Source organism: Lolium perenne, chromosome 1 (genome assembly GCF_019359855.2).
Source record: "Lolium perenne isolate Kyuss_39 chromosome 1, Kyuss_2.0, whole genome shotgun sequence".
Classification (NCBI taxonomy): domain Eukaryota; kingdom Viridiplantae; phylum Streptophyta; class Magnoliopsida; order Poales; family Poaceae; genus Lolium; species Lolium perenne.
The window spans coordinates 160272304-160295498 of NC_067244.2; the positions used below are offsets into that span (position 1 = coordinate 160272304).

Sequence of the window (23195 nt, forward strand, 5' to 3'; positions counted from 1 at the left end):
ATAGAAACTATTTTTGAGTTGAAAACGGTAGGAAGTAAAACACCACCCACATTTCCTATTTTTAATGATTTGAAAAGCTTCGATAAATCTAGGATTAGTTTTGTAGTGAAAAATAGAGAGGAATCTTAAATAGGATTTTTGGTAATTAAAATATTTTGGGAGAAGTGATCTCAAGGGTAGAGGGTGGCTACTTAATGTATCTACCATCTTCATTCTTGGTTTTGTGGAGATTAAACTTGGAATAAAGAAAAACAAGAGGTAAAGCAGGAGGAAGTGATCTAGTGCTGAAATAGTAGATAGGGGAGAAGATCAAGTGAAAATAAGAATTGTAAGGGTAGCATGGGACATGCAAGACGTGGAAGTTGAAGAGGATGTTGCACAGATGAGATCCATGCATTGAGGCCACCAATAACAGTTGAGGGTGCTTAGAGATCAACTGCCAAAGTTTGGACATTTTAAGCCTGCCAAAACATCTTATTGACTTGGCTTCAAAATCAACAAGGATAAGAGGGTGTATGAGTGATCTGGTTCAAGGCAAGGAGATGGTTGGGAAGTGCTCATGATAAGGTAGGTATAGAACCAAGTGCATTGCCTTAGATGGCAAGGGGTGGCTTAATCCAGGGGCTCCAAAATGGAATCTGAGAACAGATTTAGGACTTAGCCAAATTTTGTGATGTCAAAGGGGTTTTGACTAAGAAAGAAGGATGTAGTCAGGGGTAGATGATCCCAAGTTTTGAATGAAGGATGGGTTGAGCTTGATTATAACACAAAGAGGAACTTTAAATAGGCACACTCAAGTTGCCAAAAAGGATAAGGGTTTGATGTAGTAACGATTTTTCCTAAGCCACACATGTGTTTTATTATGTGAGTTGCTAGATTGTTTTATCACTAGAGGTGTTGTTCTTTGGGGTAGCTCAAGACAAAAATCAAGAAGCAGAACAAGACAATTCATCTACCGACAGATCAAAGCAATACATTATATCAAACAGATCAAGGCAAATCATCTTAGTTAGTCTTTAGAAAAAGTTTTTGTTCCCCCTAATTTTTGCATTCTGGACAACTATACAAGGTTGAAAAAGTTGGGGTGTGACAACGACGATCATAGCCCCCATGTCTACAAAGAGTTATAGTCATGGAGATCGAAGTACCCATTGAACCTTGTAGGTATGGTTTACTTTGTGATCAAATAAATGATTTATGGACAAAGGATTGATTTTGAATAATAATGAACCAACTACATACAAAGAAGTTATGATGGGCCCTGACTCCGTTAAAATGGTTGAGTGCCATGAAATCCAAGATATGTGAATACATTCTTGAAAGTAAAAAGACCTATAAAATTGATGGACTTGGATGCAATATCCTTGAAAAATCTCGACTTGTCGAAAAGTTTTTTACGACAAAGTTCAAAGAGTTGACTACGATAAGATTAGAACTTCCGTAGCGATGTTTATAGTCTATGTGAATTATTCTAGTAATCACTACATATTTCTTTTACGATATATATTAGTAGGATGGAAAAAATACATTCCTTACTAGAAGTGTCTATTAAGGATGTATACTAGATAAAACAAGAATTTTGCTGGTCCGTGGAATACTAGATAGGTATAAAAATTTCAATTGGATGAAGTGAGTATCGTGAAGTTGGAATCTTCACCGGATGAAATAGTCAAAGAGTTTTTGATTTCATCAGAGACGATGAAGATGCTTGCATTTGCAAGAAATTAAGTGGGAGCGCTGAGACATAGTTATAATATCATATGTGGATGACATATCATTGATTATAAATGATGTAATTATGCGCTTTATGTGAATAAAAGGTTTCATTGAGAATTAATTTCAATGAAAGGATATGGACTAAAACATATTTAGCGTAAAGATCTATGAAGATAGATTGAATCACATAGTAAGTTTAAGTCAAAGTACATAGAATGAATATTGAAACAGTTCAATACGCAAAAGTTAAGATGATGTTGATTTCCATGCGAAGGTTTAACAAGACTTGAGTGTATTTGACACTCAATGAATAAAAACACATGAGAGATTTTAGATCACGAATAATATGTACAAAATCAGATGTCCTGTGCTCTAAAGTGTTATGATCATATACCAGAATGATTCATGTGATGATCATTGGACGACAGTAAGAATATCATTGAGTACTTTAGAAGAACCAAGGATATATATAGTTTTATATGGGGTAATGACAAACAAATCACTGTAAGTTATTGCACCGATATTAGTTTGGTCACATATAAAAATAAATTTCAATCTCAATTAGGCTAAGTGTTGATTAAAAAGGTAGCACAATGAGCTAGAAGAAGTCTATGCTAGATTTAGATAAGTTCTAAATATTGTGACGGATTCTACAAACGAAGGCAGAGCATGTCATTGTTTTGACAATGACCGAGAGTGTTTGAGTCGAGGAGTTCTTTGAGAACTTGGTGTAGTTCCGACAGTGTCAGAACTTTGAAGCTATATTGTGTGTGACAATATTAGTGACATATTTCAGACCGCGGAATTAAGGTTCCACCAGAAGACTGAACATAATGCCGACTTATTTTGAAAATGAGTGATGCGTGGAGACACAAATGAATTGCAAAATACATACGTTTCTGAGCGTGTAAGATTCGTTGACTGAAACCTCTCCCGTGAGCAAAACATGATAAGCACCAGAAGGCCAAGGTGTTATATATTTACAAATGTAAACTAGATTATTGACTCTAGTGCAAGTGGGAGACTGTTGGAGATACGCCCGATAGGCAATAATAAATTAGTTATTGTTATGTCTTAGTGTTCATGATAAATGTTTACACCCCATGCTATAATTGTATTAACCGGAAACATTAATACATGTGTGTTGTGTAAACAACCAGAGTCCCTAGTAAGCCTCTCGTTTAACTAGCTTGTTGATTAATAGATGATCATGGTTTCCTGATCATGAACATTGGATGTTATTAATAACAAGATCATATCATTAGGTGAATGATGTGATGGACACACACCCATAGTAAGCATAACATAGCATAAGATCAAGTCATCAAGTTCATCTTGCTATAAGCTTTCGATACATAGTAACCTAGTCCTTTGACCATGAGATCATGTAAATCACTTATACCGGAAGGGTACTTTGATTAAATCAAACGCCACTGCGTAAATGGGTGGTTATAAGATGGGATTAAGTATTCAGAAAGTATGAGTTGAGGCATATGGATCAAGAGTGGGATTTGTCCATCCCGATGACGAATAGATATACTATGGGCCCTCTCGGTGGAATGTCTTCTAATTAGCTTGCAAGCATGTGACTAGTTCACAAGAGATGACATACCACGGTACGAGTAAAGAGTACTTATCGGTAACGAGGTTGAACTAGGTATGGAGATACCGATGATCGAACCTCGGACAAGTAAAATATCGCGTGACAAAGGGAATTGGTATCGTATGTTAATGGTTCAATCGATCACTAAGTTATCACTGAATATGTGGGAGCCATTATGGATCTCCAGGTCCCGCTATTGGTTATTGATCGGAGAGGAGTCTCGATCATGTCCGCATAGTTCATGAACCGTAGGGTGACGCGCTTAAGGTTCGATGTCGCATAAGTAGATTCAGAATATGAGGTGGAGACCGAAGTTTGTTCGGAGTCTCGGATGGGATCCAGGACATCACGAGGAGGTCCGGAATGGTCCGGAGAATAAGATTCATATAAGGGAAGTTGATTTCTAGTTTTTGGAAAAGTTCGGGATTTTTCCGGTGGAAGACCAGGAAGGTTCTAGAAGGTTCCGTGGGGGTCCACCATGGGGCCCACGACCTAGGGGGTACAACATGGGCCGATGGGGTGCATCCTAGCCCTAATGGGCCAGGGGCACATGCCCCTCAAGGCCCAAGTCGGCCAGCCCACTAGGGTTTCCCAAAACCCTAAAGGCGATCAACTTGAGGGGGAAGAAAACTCCCCCCCTCTTGGCCGCCGGCCCTAGATCTGTTTGGGGCGTGGGGGAGCCACCCCAAACCGACCTCCCCCCTATATAAAGAGGGGAGGAGCAGGGGGCGCACACCCTTGAAACCCTAGCCCTGGCGCCCCCATCTCTCCTCCACTACACATCTGCTCCAGCTTGGCGAGCTCTGCAGATTTTCTCCTCCACCACCACCACCACGCCGTCGTGCTGCTGGGATTCCGAGGGGATCTACCACACCTCCGCTGCCCGCTGGAACGGGGAGAGGACGGGCTTCATCGACACTATACGCACGACCGAGTACGGAAGTGCTGCTGGATTGCAGGACAGGACGATCGACTACATCAACAACGAGATCTAATATCGTAGGCTTTGGAATATTCAAGGGTTAGTCTCACATACATCTCGTTGCTTCGATCTTCATAGATTAGATCTTGCTTCTTCCTAGATTGGATCTTTGTTTTTATTCATGTTCACGGTAGATTTTTTTATTTTCCATGCATCGAACCCATCATGTTCATCTCAGGAGACCATTGCAGGTAAGCTCTATTACCACTTATACTCGTTGAGACATAGATGTGCGTATATATTCGTTGAAACATGATGCATCATAAAATATGAAACACAAAAGCACCATAACAGTGATGTAACACATGTATGCATATATGTCTACTCTATCTCTGCTTATGCATGCACACGAGGTACTCAACCTACATATCTTCGGCAAATTGCTCCCTAAAAGCGGACCATTTCTAATTAAACTAGAATCATCTGCAGGTTCAGAAGCAATAGCTGCTAGTTCAGGGTCGACTTCCTGCAACAATAAATTATCCCTGACATGTTCTGTGTCACTTGCATAGTTGTGTAACACACAACACACATTAATTAATCTGCAAATATTTATTCGTAGTCAGAAGTGGTTGTTTAGTATGGATTATTACTACTGCGTGTGAACATGTGTTACCTGGTCCTCTATGGAAACCAAACAACAAGAGGAGGTGGCCCATTTTTTCTTCAACAAGCCAAACGTCTCGACAACATTTCTCGCACGAGTATGGCGTAAGTTGTACAACTCTTTGTAGTTTTGGGTCTATTGTTGACTTACAACCCATTTTTTCAAATGGTACCAAGTGGATCTGAATGGAAATAGAAATCCAGATCCATTGGTGTAGCTAACATCCACTAGGTAGTAAGTCCCTATTTGTGAAGTAAAAAAATGTTAGCCAACAACAAGATAATATGAGAAATAAAAAACCAAGAATACGTGGCATACCCTGTGGTACAAACAAATGCATCCTCGCGATCATTCCTCATAGCATCTTTTAACACTCTCGAGTCTAATGTCGATCCCTCTCAACCAAGCAAAATTTGAACGGCTTCCCCTACCTCTGTCGTTGCCTATTCGACGGTACTCCAGAGGAGGGATCCTCATGGAGGGAAGAAGAAGTAGGGGCCATTGGGCGGAGAGTCCTCGGGACGGTGGTACGCGATTTACCCAGCTTCGGATCACCTGCACGATGGCAAGGCCTACTGCTGCTTGTCTGGAATTATCTGGGCGCTTTCGCGTTGTTACAATGAGTTGTGGCTGTGCCTCTAGGGCTCCCGGGATCCGGCTTATAAAGGCGCACGGATCTAGGGTTTACACGGAGAGTCCTGCCGGAATACAAGTTGCCTAACTACGGTACAATGTCTTGCCGTGTACGTCAAGGATCCGCCTTCCATCCATGTCGTGCGGGATCCGGATACCTTATGGGTCTCTACGGATCCGACCTCCTTCGTAGGTCGGTTGGGATCCGGCTCCCTGCTCTTGGGCTGGACTTCATCCTTAATGATCTACAGCAACTGGGCCGCCCGATGGGCCACATGCCACACCACCATCTGTGGGCCACCCGGGCTTGCCGGATCTAGGCCATGCCGTTGATATACCCATAAAGTATACCCACAACAACCTCTGTCCGGCAACAGCGCCGGACATGCTGTTTTGGGGGATGCGGTCGCCCTTTTGGTGTTTTCTGCCCACAGCAACACCTCCAACTAGACCAACCCAAATGTTTTTGTGCCTATTTTGTTAAAAGAAATAGATATGAAAATGCAAATGTATTGTCCTAAACATTGTATCATACGGTAATATATAATAACTAAATAGATCATCCCCTAAGTATGCATGGAGTGGCTTTTGTATTCTTTATTCAGATTTGCTAATTCTCAGCATATTGAGAATTAGCTTAGGGTTCAGTAGATTCCATGAACTTCCGATTTGCATCGTGATTTGTGCACTTGACTTGCAACTGGGATTTTTTCAGTTGCAAGTGGGGTTTCAACTGAATTTTTTTAGTTGGAAGTGAGGTTGCAACAAGAAAAGTGCATTCTAACCGTTAGGTTTGCTTTGTGATCCATGCTAATTATGAGTTACAATATGTGTTGTAACTGAGATTCGATGACATCATTCTACTGCTCACTAAACTAAGAAGTACCCACCCTTCTTTATTTGACATGTCGATGGCCTGAAACAATATTGGCTATCCAGGCCAGCAGTTGTTTCATGATTCGTGTTAGAGAAGCATCCTTGCTCCTGATCAGGATCAGCTACATATTAATTCTTTGATGAAGCGCTAAGAGTTTGATGTTGATTTGGCAGGACACGCTGACAAGTTTTGTTTGTTTAGAACAGAAGAGGGGCCTGGCTATTGCATATCTGGTCAACATTTGCTAGGTACCAAAAATAACCCCCTTCACTTTTTCTTCTTGGTTTTTTGCAGCTTGATTTGTCCCTTCTTTGATTACCTAATTGTTTTTGGTTGTGGACCTATTGGATATAAGTCTTTCATCTTCACGCGCCATCACATGCTTACTATTTCTAATTCTCTTGAGAATCATATTATCATTAGGCATTAGAGGTAAAATAATTAGTTTTTAGTATCCTACCCTTCTGCTGGCCAAAAACTGGATTTCTGCTGACTGGACTGGACTCAAAAGTGTACAGATTTTTCATATTTTTCTGTATAGAGCTTTGAATATAAGTTTCCCATGTTCCTTACTTTTTATCTGATTATGCTATGAAAGTAAGGAGTACAGAATAACTATTGGAAAACGCCATAGAAAGATAGACATCGTTTTATGAAGAATTTGGCTGCTATAATAAAACTTTAAGTAATAATAATTGCAATAGCACATCAATTAAACTCCATCCTACTTAGTTATGTTGCTCAAAATAAATTGAATTTCTTTTTTTCTAAAATATAATTTACCAAAATTTCCATGACTCTGAGGTTCAACCCAATCCATCTTTTCTTTCTTTTTCTTTCCAATAAAAGAAAAGGGTCAAATTTTTCATGACCGGGATTGAAAAGGGCCAAATTTGGGCATGTCACAAAGAATTCTATTCCTCCCATAACAATAATTAAAAAAAGGGAATGACAAAGCATCTAGAAATAAAAGATTAATTTCTATCAATTTCCAATAAAAAATTATCAGTCTGAGAAACTGTGTTTGATTACTTCTTGTGAGCAGTACTTCGGTTTAAAAAGGATTAGTACTCTTTGTTGTATATCATTTTTGCCATCCTCTATTTTCCTAGCTCTTTTGCCTCCTTTGCTGAAATAGATAGTTGATTTCAATGGTGTACATTGCTGACGCTTTATGCATTCTTTAGCATACAGCTCCGCCATTGTGCAATCAGGTAGCTATTTATTTAGGAGCGGCGTAATACAACAGTACACATTTTTATCATATTTTCAGGTTTTGATGCATAGATGAATAAGCCATCTACCTTCGTTAGTTTTGACACTGGTATGCTTCAGAGTACACAATATTTTTCATGTTAGAAAGATCGAGGAAATCATTGATGCAACATTGTGGGATATTTAGCTTGCTTTTATAAACGAATGCCCCGATAGTAATTCTCCAGCTGTGAGTTTAGCACCATGCTCTTTTCTTTTTTTTGGATTTTTTCCTTGCAGCTTTGAGCTTTATCATTCCAGTCTGCTCTCTGCATTCCCTTGAGGTAAATGACTACTTTCCTCTTTCCCCTTTTCATCGCAGAGGAAATCTAGCATATAGAAACAGACAAACAGTGCATTTCCCCTTGGCTTTATTTATTTACAGAACTGTTAAATGCATGGTCTCTCCCCCACAAAAAAGCATTGTTTGTCATGTTTACAGACTGGTTGTAAGTAAATATGTATGGATTCAGATAGTTTGCTTTAAAGTTAATTTCCATGTGGCTCTAAAATTATTTTCCTGGATGTTTGTGTCAATGTTGGCCTAGAAGAGCCTAAAATATACAGAGATGTTACAAGAGCCTAAAAAAATACAGAGATGTTCCTTTTTGTGTTTTAGAGCTCTCGGACCAGGCTTACGAAATTTTGTTTATGATAATGCTCCTGTTGCCCCTTTTCCCATCAATTGGTAGGTTTCTTCTACATATCAGATTTTACTGTTGCCCATGGAAGTCTAAAAAATGCAACTTTATTTTGTGGTCCTAAATTTCTGGTTCCGTCTGTTTGGTTCCGTCTATTTATCATCGTCAGATTGAGATGGATAGACGATTATTAAAAATACCAACCACTGTAAAACTTGTATATATAAATCTATCCATGATAATAATTTTATAATTTTATGTACATTGAATGCATTTTTTTCTAAAATATCAAAAAATATTAATTTTTAAAGTGAGTTGAGATATAGAATTGTAGGAAGAGGTGCTTCTATTTTTCAGTAGATTAGTTACAGTAATGTAGAACGTATAAAAGAATTATTTAGTACAATTGTAATTCGCCTTAAATCATAAAACTATATTCTTGTATGCTTAAATCTCATGAAGTATTGATCGAAATATTTAGTGTTCTACCTGTATGGGTGATAGAATTAGAATTTTTTTTTTTTGGATGACTTGATCTTGTAGAGGACCCAAACCTACAAATTTAATGGCATCCATAATTTTAATTATACGCTTTCTTTGTTGGCATCCGTCTTTGATGGTAGGAATCTTACTTACTTCCTCCTTTTTATATCCATATACTCTATTTCCTATTTTGGTCATTAATCCTTACTCTATATTTATTATTAAAGATTTTCGTGAGAATTTAATACGTGCACATTTTATACATTTCCTCAAGCACTTGCTAATTTTCAATTAAATCTTACGGCCTTGGTCAAGCACTATATATACACTTCATATTCTTGAACGCCCACATACGAAAAAGGGACTAGTGACAAATATACCATGTCTAAGGCTATGACTTACGTTCCTCTTAGCTACCGTTCTTTGCCACTTGTATTCAGGTATATATTTCATAAAAGTTACACTCATAGTCATGTACAGACCCTCCTTGGTTTTGGGTGAACTCCAACTTAGCCCTGATTAATAGTTCTTTGAATGCATGCAGGTGATGCCGAAAGATCTTGCGACAAGTCTGACATATCGGTCATGGTTTTGAAGATTGGAGGCGATGTAATCCAAAACCAACAGGTCTACGCAGCAGTGTTCCAGACGTCATGTTCCTGTAAGATGACGAATGTGCATGTTTTATGCGATGGACTCCAGAACAGCATTCTGCATCCTGATGCGAGTTTCGTGGAGGTGGACAGTAGTGGAATGTGCACCCCTCAACAAACCCGTCACCAAGCTGAAACCACTGCAGATCACATACTCCTCAGAAGCCCCGGTGAACTTCCGTGTTCTTAATGCCACCTCTGCTTGTTAAATCGCCCTCTTGAACAACAATAGTTCCAAATAAGTATTGCTCTTTTATTCCAACATTGTAGGGTTCACATACAAGGGAGGAAGATAAATTAAGTGTTAATTTATGTCGCTTTATGTTTCTCTTTAAAAAGAGAACTTGCAGAAACCTAACCCATATACATATTCCTTGATTAACCTCTTGGTTGGCCTATGTCGATGTGCATCACTTTAAGTTTCAAAACAAACAAAAAACTGCAAGGACAAGCTTCTAAGATAAAGGAAAAGCAGATAGGTACTCCCTCCGGTCGGATTTAATTGACGCTAGTGGGAGGCATGCGGTGCGTCAATTTTTTAAGACCGGAGGTAGTACATAGTAGTGGAATCAGGCATGGACGAAAAGCATAACTGAAGATAGGACAGTTAAACTACGCTAATACTCTGAACGGCAACATCAATGAGATTGCTGTAAGATGTCCAAGGATAAACAGCTATGTGGACCAATGAGCCCCGGCAAATTTAGAATCTCCAGAACTAAAACCTTTTAGACTCGACATAAAACAGCTACTGGAAGCCTCCTAATACAGCTAATGTGTAAGTGAAGATTGACACATCATTTTTGCGGGAGACAAGGCGTGGCAACTGCGGAAGTTGTGAGCTTGTGGCCTGCAAGGCTGCAACCACTGGAAATTTGGTCATTTCGGCCACTGACATGACAGGGCGCTGCACTAATGCTGAAGAAGCTGAAGCATTGTCTTGCCTGAAAGCACTCCAGCTCTGCAGAACTTATCAGCTTGACAACCTGCCAGGCACTGATCACGACAGTAAATCATGCGAAGAGCCTCTCACCAATTGGTATGATGTATGAAGAAATCATGAGGGTGGCCAAGTGTTTTGTTAAGCGCCGTGACGGATAGTAAAACACAAAGAGAGGTGCACTATGTGTCTCACAGCACAGGCGTATTTACTAGGTCTAGTGGTTTATCTGCTGACTGGGTATGTTCAGTATCAGATACTATATGGTTGTATGGAGTGTAAGAACAACCTTCTCACTCTTGACCTCTCTTCCCACATAAACAAGAGATGAACACTTACATGGTCTCCAAACCGAAGCCGAATGTCTCGGATGTTGAACCTAGGCCTCAACAAATCGTATTTCTGCACTCTTCTGCTGCAAAGATGATAGATAATCAACAAACATCCTTAAAAATGCTGTAAATTCAATAACCTTCACAGTATGTGCATACCTTCATTTCTGCAGCACTGTCTTGCACGACAGCACCATAAACTCAAAATTAAAAGAACAATAACTTCAGTATATAAACAATGAACAAATGAGTGTGTTTTTCGTCCTCTGCATCAATTGATAAATGAAAACCTGAAGAATGAAAAACAGAAAGCTACCAACTGTAATCAATAGGAACAACTTGGAGCTCTCATGGACAAAATCCAAGAGAAAGAAAATAAATCTGAACCGCCTAAATTCAAGGAAAGAAAAGAAACCCTCACTCAGTTCATGGACAAATAGCAGCTGAGAACGAACAATGTATCAAAGAATAAAAGATGGCAGCGTGATCATGTTCAGAGCTGCTGTACAGTGGTTTAGATGCAGTTTTGATTTGTAAGCTTTGGCAATCAATTACCTCCCGTAAGTAGGAGTGATAAAGACAACTGAAATGGCCTGACTGATCTGCTTAAAGATGGCAGCACGAAAGGATGAGAGCAGAGCTGTACAGGGTTTAGATGTGCTGTATTTGTACCTTGGGTAGTAACTAAATGCCTCTTGTAGGTGAGACCAGTAGGGAGAAAAGGAATAGGTTGAGCATGCTGAATTCTCGACACTCATCACCAAAGCAGTTACACAACTGTCAACTTGAGGAAATCAACAAATTTGATGACCAATTTCACCACCGGCACACACGCATGTTCACACTCACACCAGCTGATAAATTGTGGTCATGTAAACGCTGCAACTACAAAGTGGCGCAGTTACTGTTGTTCCAACAAGTAATACACATGATAAACGCAAGAATGTCAAATAACAGCGAGCAAGAACTATCCGACCAGTCCCATTGAACACCAAAGGCATGAGGAAATCAACAAAGCTCATGACCAGTTTCACCGCCAAGCAGTTCATCAAGTCGATATTAACAGAGTTCATGACAAATTTCAGCACCACTCGATCAGAAGAAACTACGCAAGACAATCTCAGAAGCAAAACAAGGCACAAAGACACTAAGCATCACCACATCAACAAGGCGTCTCTCAACTCAAATCAACTAAACTCTCACCAGCCTTCCCATTAGCAATTTGTTGGAGCAAGTGAGGTTCAAAATACATGTACCCCCCACAGTCTTTGGTGGTTGTAAAATTCACAATCAGTATAATCACATAGATCTGTAGATCGTTTGTTTACTCAATTGGAGACAGTGTGTAACAGGATTTCCATGCCAAAATGACACACATTGTAATCGTAATGCCATTAATTTTCATACCAGCAAGCCTAAGGTCTAAACACGTGGCAGCAAACAAGAAAACCAATCCTCCAGCAGGGGATTTAGTTAAGCTTATAACCAACAACCCTATAAAAATTAGAATTACTCAAATACCCTCATATGCAGCCTCATAAGAAAGTATTACCCTCTACCAGTCACTGGCTTCTCCTAGCGTAGCATCTGTACGCCCAAACGTCGTAATGTGCCATCAACTGCGGAAATGGAATGTCTTGTCCTGCTAAACCTTGTCTTGCATGTCTCCTACGAGGGGGAGCATCTCCATCCGACTCCCCGGTGAATTCGTTCTTGGGCTCCCAGGGGCAGCAGCCTGTTGTTGGGAGATGAGATGCCTCACATACCCATAGAAAGTACAGCCGACAAGCGTGATTGCGCATCCAATCGCATTCATAGAGGAGATAGGGTTCCGGAAGATCAACCATGAGACCAGTACCGCAACAGCAACCTACAGCACCGAAATGTTCATTCTAGTAGCAAAAGAGCAGAAACTTGAGGGAAGAAAACATCGTCCATAAAGGTCTTACTTTAAGGTTGCCAGCAACGTTGAAGGTCACTGCCGTGGTTGAATGGATAACGTAGAAGATGGAGAAATTAAGGCAAAATGCAAGCACCCCTGAGCCCAGGATGATAACCAGTGAAGAAACGATCGAGTCGTGTGTGTAGAACCAGTCAATTACGCCGCCTCCTTCAAGCAACATTGCTGGTAGAGCCAGTATCATGGTGGCAAAGGGTGCCATGTAGTACACTGTGTTAATACTGCAGGAAAAAAAATCATCTTGCTGAGACAGGCAAGAACTTGCAAGATTGAAATTTGGCAGTAATGCTACGGCAAGAACTAAAACTTATCATCGTTGAACCCAAATACCACTTATCATTTTAGGGAAAAAAAGGTAAAATATTTTAAACATTACGGACCACACCAGAGATTAAAGCACCATAATAGGATAAGCATGTACCTGTCAAACTTGTACCCATGGAGTAGGGACTCTGCCAGGATGGTTTTTGTAGACGTGGCGAGGCAGCCAACCATGGCAGCACAGAAACCAAACATGTTGAAACTAAGCTCTGTCATTGAAGTTAGGAGTATCCCCCCAACTATCGGGACCAGCGAAGCCCATATGCGCCACTCAAAGTGCTTGCTCCACACCAACCACTGCAGAATAACTGCATCACCAAACGAGCCAGCCTATCAGAAAAGAGCGGCATGACAACACTCGGAGAAAGAGCATGGACTTGATGCGCGTACCTGTGGTGGCAGGAGTGAACGACTTGATGGTCTGCATGAAGGACACAGGGATGTAGCGCAAGCTGACATTCCCCAGCACGATATTCATGCAGAAGACGAATGACATGGGGAAGATCCTCCTCCAGCGGTCCTCTGGCTCGACCTGGATGAGTGGCTTCGCCCTGAGCACGTGTATCGCGACGTAGGCCCCGATTGAAGAGCATATGAAGTGGACACAGGAGACGGTCAGAGGGAACTTGAAGTCCAGTTTCTGCACAGAAGGTAAAGGTTATCTCGTATCGATGTTTCTTCCCGCGAAGGAGGTTAGCACTCCACCTAGAATAGTACTAGGATTAACACTTTCCTTTTGAGCTACTCCCTCAGTCCTGGGATAAATGCATGTTTAGCTGTTTTCCTAAACCAAACTTTCTTAATTTTGATCAACTTCATAGAAAAAGGTAGTAACGTTTATGAGAACAAATTCACTCGAGGTTAAAAGAAATGCGAGGTTTAGTAATCTCATCCCATACGGCTATCCAGTATAATAAATCAAGCACATTATCCTCGAATAATTCACTCCAGTTTATGGCAAAAATATGACATTATAATTCAGGACAGTCTTGTAGTTCAGTCATGATCATGTGGATTAATCAGTGTATGGACCAACTAGAGACATACATTTTCTTAGCGAGTGACAGTGACTCAGCCTCAACCTCCTCGACTATGAGGTAGTAGGTGGGTTTAGTAGAAGAACCAACCTAGCACGCAAATTATCTTGAATGAGCAGCACAGGCATCCTCCCAATCTAACGAACGAATTGCTCTTCGAAGAGTATAATAAATCTATGGACTTGTAGAGAGACTAGTTCTTTGAGCGTGATTACTAGGAAATCTCCAATCGGAGAGAGATGGCAACCATGAGATGGGAGATGGGAGAGCGGGGGTACCTGGAAGATCCACTTGTTGATGATGATGACGGTGACGTTGAATCCCCACCACTGTAGGATGGCCAGCACCGCCCGCATCGTGCCCAGCCCGCCGCCGCCCCCCGCCGCCTCCATCTCGTTCCCAATCTCGCCTCCCTTGGGTCGGGGCGAGTCGCGAAAGCCCGACGCCGACGGGTCAACGGCTGGGAGTGCCGTGGGAGGAGGGAGGAGGAGTAGTGTGAGAGGAAATTGCTTGCGCTGCGGTTTGAGAGGGGCAGAGGAAGGAGGAAGGAAAGGACTGAAGAGAAGAGTACAAAGAAAGAAGCTGCCGCTGCTGCTTCTCACTAGAATAGTACAAAGAAAGGGAGGGAGAAGGACTGGAGGAGTGTGAACTCCAAAACCGAATATCAGATGTTGCACCTAAGCCTCACTCAATCAAAATTCTGTACTCTTCTCTTACCAAGATTGTAGATAATCAACAACAAAAAATCCCTATAAACTACTGTCAAGAAAGAAGCAACTAATCAACAAGGCTGCTGTATACATTCAGTAACCTTCGGAGCATGTGTAGACCATCATTTTTGCAGCACTGTCTTGAAAGATAGCACCATAAACTAAATACTAGAAAAGCACTAGTTTCAGTATGTAAACAATGAATGGATTACCTCAAGAATGAAAAAAGAAAGCTGTCAACTGAAATAAATAGGAACAACTTGGAGGTGAGGTGTCATGGAAAAATTCCAATAGAAAAGAAGGAAATTTGAACCATGTAATTCTAAGAGAGAAAAGAAAGCTTCACTCAGATTCATGGACAAATAGCAGCTTGTAAAGAAAAATATGCAAGGGCTCATCACCAGTAAGATTTGTGGTTTAGCTCGTCACCAAAATCTCAGAGATTAGCTGCACATTGTCGCTGAAGTTATTTGTTCAGTAGCTAAAAACCACAAATAATACTGGAACTACTCCTAGTCGTACTACTGATGTAGCACTATCACCATGAATATATAAATGCAAGTGCTTAAATTTCATCTTGATTAAGCAATACTAAATTTAGAAGGCACAGGCCCATGCAACACTTGTCAAAATATTTTTGGTCTGTACACAAACGTGAGGACAAAGTCGATGACCGATTTTACAACCGCCATATGCCTGTTCACAACAAACCGGTTCTTCCGAGAAGTAAAGCACATGATAAATGAGGCAACGTATAGAAATACAATGAAATGCACATCTACATGAACAAAGGTTCAACTGTGTTTCAGAACTTGAATTCTTTTCTGCACATAGACTTTCCATGAGATGATTATAAATCCTATCCAAGCATTTATATAAACAGTTGTTGCACACAAATGTAATATCTAAGCTAAAAAATGAACATCTGCACGAAAGAAAGGATTCACCTATGCTTTAGAACTGAAGTCCCTTCCTGAATATGCATTGCTCTGAATCTAATTTTGTCCTCTATCTCCTCAACCAACCTGCAAGCATCTGTACCGCTGTCAAAACAGTTATCACGTCAAACTTGAGAAAATCAACAAAATTGATGAATGATGACTGATTTCACCACTGGAGCAGTTCCGAGCATCGAAGTTGAGGAATTGAACAATGCTATAACAATAACAATAAACTGGTATAGTTGCTGTTATCACAAGAAGTAAAACACATGATAACAGTGACCAACAAACATCCACCAGTCACATTTATCACTAGAGCATGACGAAATCAACAAATTACACGGCCAATTTCACCATCAAAGCAGTTCAGCAAGTCGAAATCAACAGAGTTCAACACCAATTTTACCACTAGAACAGTTCATCAAGTTGAAGTTCACCAAGTTCATGACCAATTTCACCACCAAAGCATTGATCAAGTCGAAACCAACATAGTTCATGACCACTTTCACCTCTAAAGCAGTTCGAAATCAACAGAGTTCATGACCAACTTCACCACTACTCGATCAGAAACTACACAAGACTTGGATTTCCTTTTTCCATGAGATGATTTTATCCTGTCTAAGCATTTATATAGACAGTAGTTGCAAGCATTGTAATATCTAAGCCAAAAATGGACATCTATATGAAAGGAGTTACCTATATATCCTGAATCTGAATCTAGTTTTGTCCTCTCTAACTCCTCCACCATCTATAGCCTGCAAACATACAAAGCAGTTGTCAAACTTAAGGAAACCAACAAATGTGATGAATGATGACTAATTTCACCACCTGAAGCGGTTCATAGTGTCGAACTTGAGGAATTCAACAATGCTATAACCATTAACTGGGTATAGTTACTGTTATCACAAGAAGTAAAACACAGGATAAACACGGAGTTTTACAAAATAGTGACCAACAACCATCAAACAGTCACATTTAAAGCCAGAGCATGAGGAAATCAACAAAGCTCATGACTAATTTCACCAACAAAGCAGGTCACCGAGTCGAAATCAACAGAGTTCGTCACCAATTTCACCACTAAAACAGTTCATCAAGTCGAAATTCACAAAGTTCATGACCAATTTCACCACCAAAGCATTCATCAACTCGAAATCAACATAGTTCATGACCAATTCCACCTCTAAAGCAGTTCGAAATCAACATGACCAACTTCACCACCACTCGGTCAGAAACTAGGCAAGACGATCACAGAAGCAAAACACGAAGACACCAGACATCACAAAGCCGTCTCTCAACCCCACTCGCCATTAGCACTACTACTACTAGGACTAGCAATAGTTTCGATCGATCCGTCTGCCCCTCCCTACTCGACGGTGATCTGGAACACGTCCTTGCGCTCCTCCTTCTTGAGCTTGGGCACGGTCACCATGAGCACGCCGTTCTTCATCTCGGCCTTGATCTTGTCCATCTTGTACGCGTTGGCGGGCAGCTCGATGCGGCGGTTGAACCTCGGCACCGCGTTGTCGTCCTTGTCGCCGTTCCAGGCATCCTTCTCGCCCTCCCCCTTGATCACCAGGATGTTCTTCTCCGCCGACACCTTGACGTGCTCCTTCCCGAACCCCGGCATCGGCACCTTCAGGTACACCGCCTCGTCGTCCTCCTTCGCCACCGACCACCCGCGCCCGCCCAGACCAGGAGCAGCGACCGCGTCCTCCATCAGACCCAGCAGACGGCCCAGGCTCGTCGGCGCGCCGAACCGGTCGAACACATCTGAAGAATCAAGAACGCAAAAGAAAGATCTCAAAAAAAAAAGAACGCAAAAGAAAAAAGTTGACGGATTTGTCCCACAGGAACGAACGCAGAGAGTAGCGACGACGCAGGAAAGGCGGGGACGCATACCATGGGAGAAGAAGCTGGGCACGTCGGAGTCGCGAGCACGGCGGCAGCCCACGGCGTCGGCATCCTTGTACTCGCCGTTGGTGTCGTCGTCGTCGGAGCGGCGGGCCTCCTTGCCCTGGGTGTTGGAGAGGCGGCGGACGGCGGCCGGGCTGAGCGCGTAGTAGGTGTAGGCCACGGGCGCACCGGTGGCCGACGGCTCGGCGAGCATCTTCTTGAGGTTGGCCAGGGCGGGATCAGTGCAAGCGACGGCGGAAGCCATGGATCTCTCTTCTCTTTCTCTCTCTCGCCTGTGAAAGTGATTTTGGATTCTTGTGACTGAGGAGGAGGAGGAGCGGAATGGAGGGGGTTTTGAAGGCGTCGCTTTCTTGGGCAAGGGGATGGGGAAGGGGTTAGAAGCTTCTAGAAAGCACGGGAGAGGCCTCGAGTCTTCCAGAACCACGGCTTTAGGATTCGTGCTGGTTGCTGTACGATCGGGCGCCATGGATGGTACTAGGATTTCTTGGGGAAGGGGGTCGAGAAGTGGCTAGAAGGTTCTGGAGAGCACTGGAGGGGCCTAGAGCCTTCAGGAACAGGAGTACCGCATCTGCTTTACGATTCGTCATTCGTCTGGTTGATGTATGATCACTTGATCAGTGCCATGGATGGTGTACACGGCGAGCTTTCTTTCATCTGCTCGGATGAGCGATGGCCAAATTAATTGCCTCGTTTGAAAAGTTTTGACACTTGCATTTTTCTGAAAGAAAAGAACTAAAATGTGTGCTTATCTAGTGATTTTACACTTCCTTGGCTATACTTGCACGTTTCTGGTTATTGTGAGTTGCCAATTGCACAATGCAATGACACTTCTCTCTTAGAGCATCTCCAAACATGTATCCGCACGCTAAGAAAAATATTGTTAGACATGTGTTTTGTTGTTTTTTAGGCGCGAGCATGACTGCAACATTTTTAGATGCTTAAAAATACAGTATGTGACTCGAGGGCATTTTCAGATGCCAAAAAAATACAGCGTCACAAACACGATTCAGTGCAAACTTCGATTAAACAAAGACTAAATGGAGCGACTAAAATAGATTAAAAAAGATATATTATAAATGCGATAAACCTCCTATGGTTAAACCCCCTATAATACAGACATAGATTAAACCCCCTAGTTCCTTCGCCTGACAGATGAACCTCCTATGGTCAGGACCGCCGGCGTCCCGCTCGAAGAGCCTCGCTGCTCCAGATCTGAGAGGCTCGTCGTCTAACTCCACATTCACCATCGACGCCCCATCGTCGCCAATCTCCTCAAAAGCCCACAATCCCCCCCCCCCCCCCCCAGTGACCCCGCCAATGCGACGTCACGGCAATGGCCTCGCCATCGAGCCCGCCATCAAATTTGAATCTCCCTCAGTGTTGCCAGACGCGACTTTACAGAAATATTGTTTCCACTTTCTTTTCGTCATGTTGTATTTATGTCCTTGCTCCTTCTCTAAATATAATATGTTAGTACCTAGAACGTTTTTTTTTTGAAGGGTCATGGGGTGAACCCACCCGATAAATGATGCTACTAATAAAACTGGAGTACAAGTAGACCCTAAGGAATACATGGAATTACACAGGGGTCTAGAAAATAAGCAAAGAGGACCCTAGAGAAAACTTGAAAACGCGATCAAGCCCTCTGTCCTCCTCCTACAGATTGAGCTCCGACGACGGACTGCGACCGCGCCTCCGGGGAACATGCCACTTGGAGACGAAGCACAAGAGAGCACCGACAGCCGGAGCAAAGAAGCGGTGGAGCGATAGCCCTACTTTCATTGGGTCCGATGCGAAGATAGGGAAATCCGCCATTGAAACGTCGGAGAGAAGCTCCTCTTCAAAACCATCACCGCCGGCAATCGAATCCCGAAATTAAGCCACCACCATGGGGCTTGAGAAAACGAGAGAGAGCCAGTTGCGACGAGGACAGTGTCAACAACTAGAGGGAGAAGCACGGACTGTGCAGCACCACAAACCCCCTCACCTCCATGGCCGGTCAGGTCTGAAGAATACCAAGCAGTCTGCCTCCATGCCAACCTCCCCCGCCACCATGGCCGGCCAAGGTTCTTCAGTTGTTGACTCCTAGGCGCCTTATCGAAGAGCCTAGCCATCGGCGAGCTCCAGTCCAAGATCCACCACGGATCTGGAGGTAGGCCACCAGCGACGGGCCAAATGGTGCCGCGACGGAGCACCAAAGAGGCACTCAGCCCCTGTCACCTCTAGATCGAGACCTCGACGACGACTCCGACCAGTCCCCCTCGCCACCAAGGACGGTCAGGAGTGGAAGAAGGGGCGTCATCACGAGCTCGAGGGGAGGGACGAAAGCCTTATTACGGAGATCGGTCGAGATAGAGGTGTCCTGGACTCCGGTTGCCGGAGCAGAAAGGATCACCTCCAACACACGGCCCGCTCTGGATCTGGCCGAGAAACCCGGGCTTCAACTCCAAAACTAACCGGCAAACCGCGGGAAAGTACTCCTACCCTAGGAAAACCTACTCCGACACCTTACCTCCACCACCTCCGGCCGGCACGGGCCGGTTCTCTCTGTATCGCCTCTGGCTACTGTAGCAAGGAGAGAGAGGTGCGAGAGGTGAAAGAGTAGTACCTAGAACCTAAACATGGCGTAACAAATGTAGGTACCCTACTACATGGGAACTGTGACCTTGCGGTAATTACATGCAAAACTTGATGAAAATAATAAGTATGTTGTGATCAACTCAAGTATCGAATATAAATACTCTATGTGCTTTGGTTGTTTGAGATTTGATACAAATAAGCATATGTGCTCAGCTAACTCACATGACACCCTGAAATCCATGGGGTAAATTTGATTGTATCATAATGAAAAGAAAATCAAAATAGTGCCAACCCTGCATGTAACATCCCAAATTTTAAAACAAAGAGAAAATGAATTTCCTTTTTTTCAAAAATGAGAACCAACAAAAACTTTTCTTACATAGAGTGCTCATACCTAATACTTGTGCTTTACCATGATGAGTGTTATTATGCTTATGTGCTAAACCCTAAAACCCTAAAGTGATCAAGTGAAGATCACCAACGGAATAAAATAAAAGAGAAAGAAATCAAATAAGAAAAACCCTAAACCCTAACCTTCTCAAAAATCATTTGGATCTATTTTGAGAAACCAAAATAAAATAAAAAGACATATGTGGGCATGTAGCCCTAATGTGTAAATTTTGAACCCTACCTTTCTTACTTTGCTAAATGGTGGTGAACCATTGCAAAACTTACCAAACCCTAAACCTCATCCCTCTTGTCACCAATCTTTGAAAAACAAAGTAAAAAAGAAATGGTCTTAATTAAGAAAAAGGCATATGCAAGCCTATGGCTACTTTTTTCAAATGCTAAAACTTTGTTTGTCTACCTTGGTAGATGGTTTGGAAATACCTCAACACACTCAACCAAGTACTTACCAACCAATTCAAGTGAGAAACAAAATAAAATCAAACATATGCATAGAGGTATATGTGGCACTTAGCCAAAATATCAAATCTTGACCTAGGCACCCCCATTGTCCTAAAATGGTTTGAACCTTTTACCCAACTCAATCTAACACCAAATAAACCTCACTCTTGTCAAAATGAAGAAAAGAAAAATAAAAGAATAAAAGTTAGAAAATCACAAAACCCTCACATATGGTTTATGCCATTTTTCCAAATCTTTGACCTAGACCAATTTGGCCTTCACCATTAGTTGTATTATGTTACTAAGAACTTATTACAACTTTTGGAATGAAAGAAACACAAATCAAATCAAATTCAAAACTCAAAATTGGCTCACATACAATAATAGTCAAATCTGCCATTTATATTCTGGTCACTACTTTGAGCCCTTGCATTTCAAGATTTTCAAACTGAACTTTCTCAATTCTTTGCACCTCATCCAAGATCACATGAAGGAGAACAACTTTGGTAAAGACCACCATGCCAAATTCACTTTGGATCAAATTCTATGATCATGCAAAGTTGAGACTTTTTAATAGGTGGAACAATCTCCAACTTTGCAAATTTGCAATTCTTTGAATTTCTAAATTCCACCACCACACCTAGTTGTCTCTGGTCTTTTGCAACTTAACCAAGTGCACCACTTTCAATTTTTGAATCCATTTGAGCTCAACCAAATTTGGGCAAACTTTGAATTGGACAATTATGGAATAAATGCAACACTATTTGAAATAGTGCTCTACCCCAACCCTACTGCCCCAAACTACTCTACACTGTCCCCTCTCTCACTCACCACAGCACAGGAACCCTAGGAACTAGGCCAAACATGGCCATGGCAATGCCATGCCGGCCACTCCCACATGCACTCATGCCCTAGCTCACCCCTCTCCTCTCTAGCCCTGCAAATCATGTCCCCCCAATACCTCCTTGCTCCTCTGAACACGCCGGTGTGCGCCGTTGGTCGAACGGTGGACGGCAAGCACCGAACCACCGCGCGCCCACGACATCCCGTGCGACACGAGCGGCATGGCCACGTCGCCGTGTGCACGTCCGCGCGCCCCACGGTGCACGCGTCGCCTCGACGTTCTGCGCCACCTCTGGACCCCCTCTCTCTTCCTAGAGCTTCGCCACCGTACCACGATCCCGCCAGACACGCGCAAGACCGCGACCCGTGACCGCCGCTGCCAGAGACGGCGACCAAATCCCGCCGCGGGCGCGCAGTACCTCGCGATCACCCGACCGTCCCCTACCTCGCCAGCATGCTCCCTAGTACCGCCGTGACGCTGCCTACCTCGCTCTGACGTCGCCGACCCCCTTCCTTCGCCGGAGCCGCCGCTCTGCTGTCGCCCTTGCCGCCCACCTCACGGCCAACTCGAACCCTATAAAAGGAGCCATCCCCGCGCCTTCACCTCCACAGCAAATCCACTCCTCTCCTCTCTCTGAATCTCCTCCGCCCCTCTCCACTGCACATCGCCGCCGCTAACCCGCTAATTTCTCGCCGGAGGCCCGCGATCCACCGCAGATCAATTCACCGCTACAGGCCACCTCCAGCCTCGCCACCGGTACCAGGCGACTCCCCGTCGTCGACAACTTCGCCTCGCATCGTCTCCATCTGAAAGTGCATGGAGCCCCCATGTGTGGTTTTGGTAATTAATGACAATCCCTATGGACTAATGTTTGCATTGAGTTATATTTGTAGGAGTTGTCCATAGGCAATGCTTGAACCATATGTTGGCTTCAAGGTTGCAATAAGAAGAAATTGATGAAGGATATCAAGTGTCAAGTATGTCTTGAAGATGAAGATGAAGTGAGCCCTCAAGTTATATCAAGACATCAACATGATGAAGAATGAAGAAATGAAGTGCAAGTTCAAGATGAGCCAACCCGAAGAGATCATATGCTTGAAGCTTGCCATCCATATGGTGTTCATGGATTTGTGAAGATGTGCCGAAGAAGAAGCTCTCCCATGGTGGATTATGGGGGAGCAATCCACAAGACTTCATCAAGCAAGCACAATCAAGAAAGGCGTTCCATCTTGTTGAGGTCAAGATCGTCATCATCGAGCTCAAGTGGAATGCGCAAGTATAAGGTTTGCTCTTGATAGGGTTTCTTTCTCACCGGTCT

The 23195-nt window shown here is 42.8% G+C and overlaps 2 protein-coding genes across 3 annotated transcripts; both read right to left on the bottom strand.

Moving 5' to 3' along the window:
- Positions 1 to 10077: 10077 nt before the first annotated feature.
- LOC127310041 (UDP-galactose transporter 1) lies at positions 10078 to 14667 on the bottom strand. 2 transcript variants are annotated; one of them, XR_011743999.1, is made up of 7 exons: positions 14318 to 14667; positions 13393 to 13642; positions 13103 to 13310; positions 12671 to 12902; positions 12274 to 12591; positions 10881 to 11011; positions 10078 to 10804 (listed from the first exon to the last, which is right to left on the bottom strand). XR_011743999.1 is itself a non-coding variant. In XM_051340744.2 (5 exons), the coding sequence occupies exons 1-5, from the start codon at positions 14429 to 14431 to the stop codon at positions 12367 to 12369; spliced, it is 1029 nt and encodes a 342-aa protein (XP_051196704.1). In that variant the 5' UTR covers positions 14432 to 14667; the 3' UTR covers positions 12059 to 12366. The 2 variants fall into 2 exon arrangements, 1 of the variants encoding a protein (XP_051196704.1); XM_051340744.2 differs by lacking the exons at positions 10078 to 10804; positions 10881 to 11011 and having other exon boundaries at positions 12059 to 12591.
- Positions 14668 to 16791: 2124 nt separating this feature from the next.
- Positions 16792 to 18085, bottom strand: LOC127310050 (26.2 kDa heat shock protein, mitochondrial). The gene is made up of 2 exons (XM_051340764.1): positions 17590 to 18085; positions 16792 to 17460 (listed from the first exon to the last, which is right to left on the bottom strand). The coding sequence occupies exons 1-2, from the start codon at positions 18068 to 18070 to the stop codon at positions 17054 to 17056; spliced, it is 888 nt and encodes a 295-aa protein (XP_051196724.1). The 5' UTR covers positions 18071 to 18085; the 3' UTR covers positions 16792 to 17053.
- Positions 18086 to 23195: the final 5110 nt, after the last annotated feature.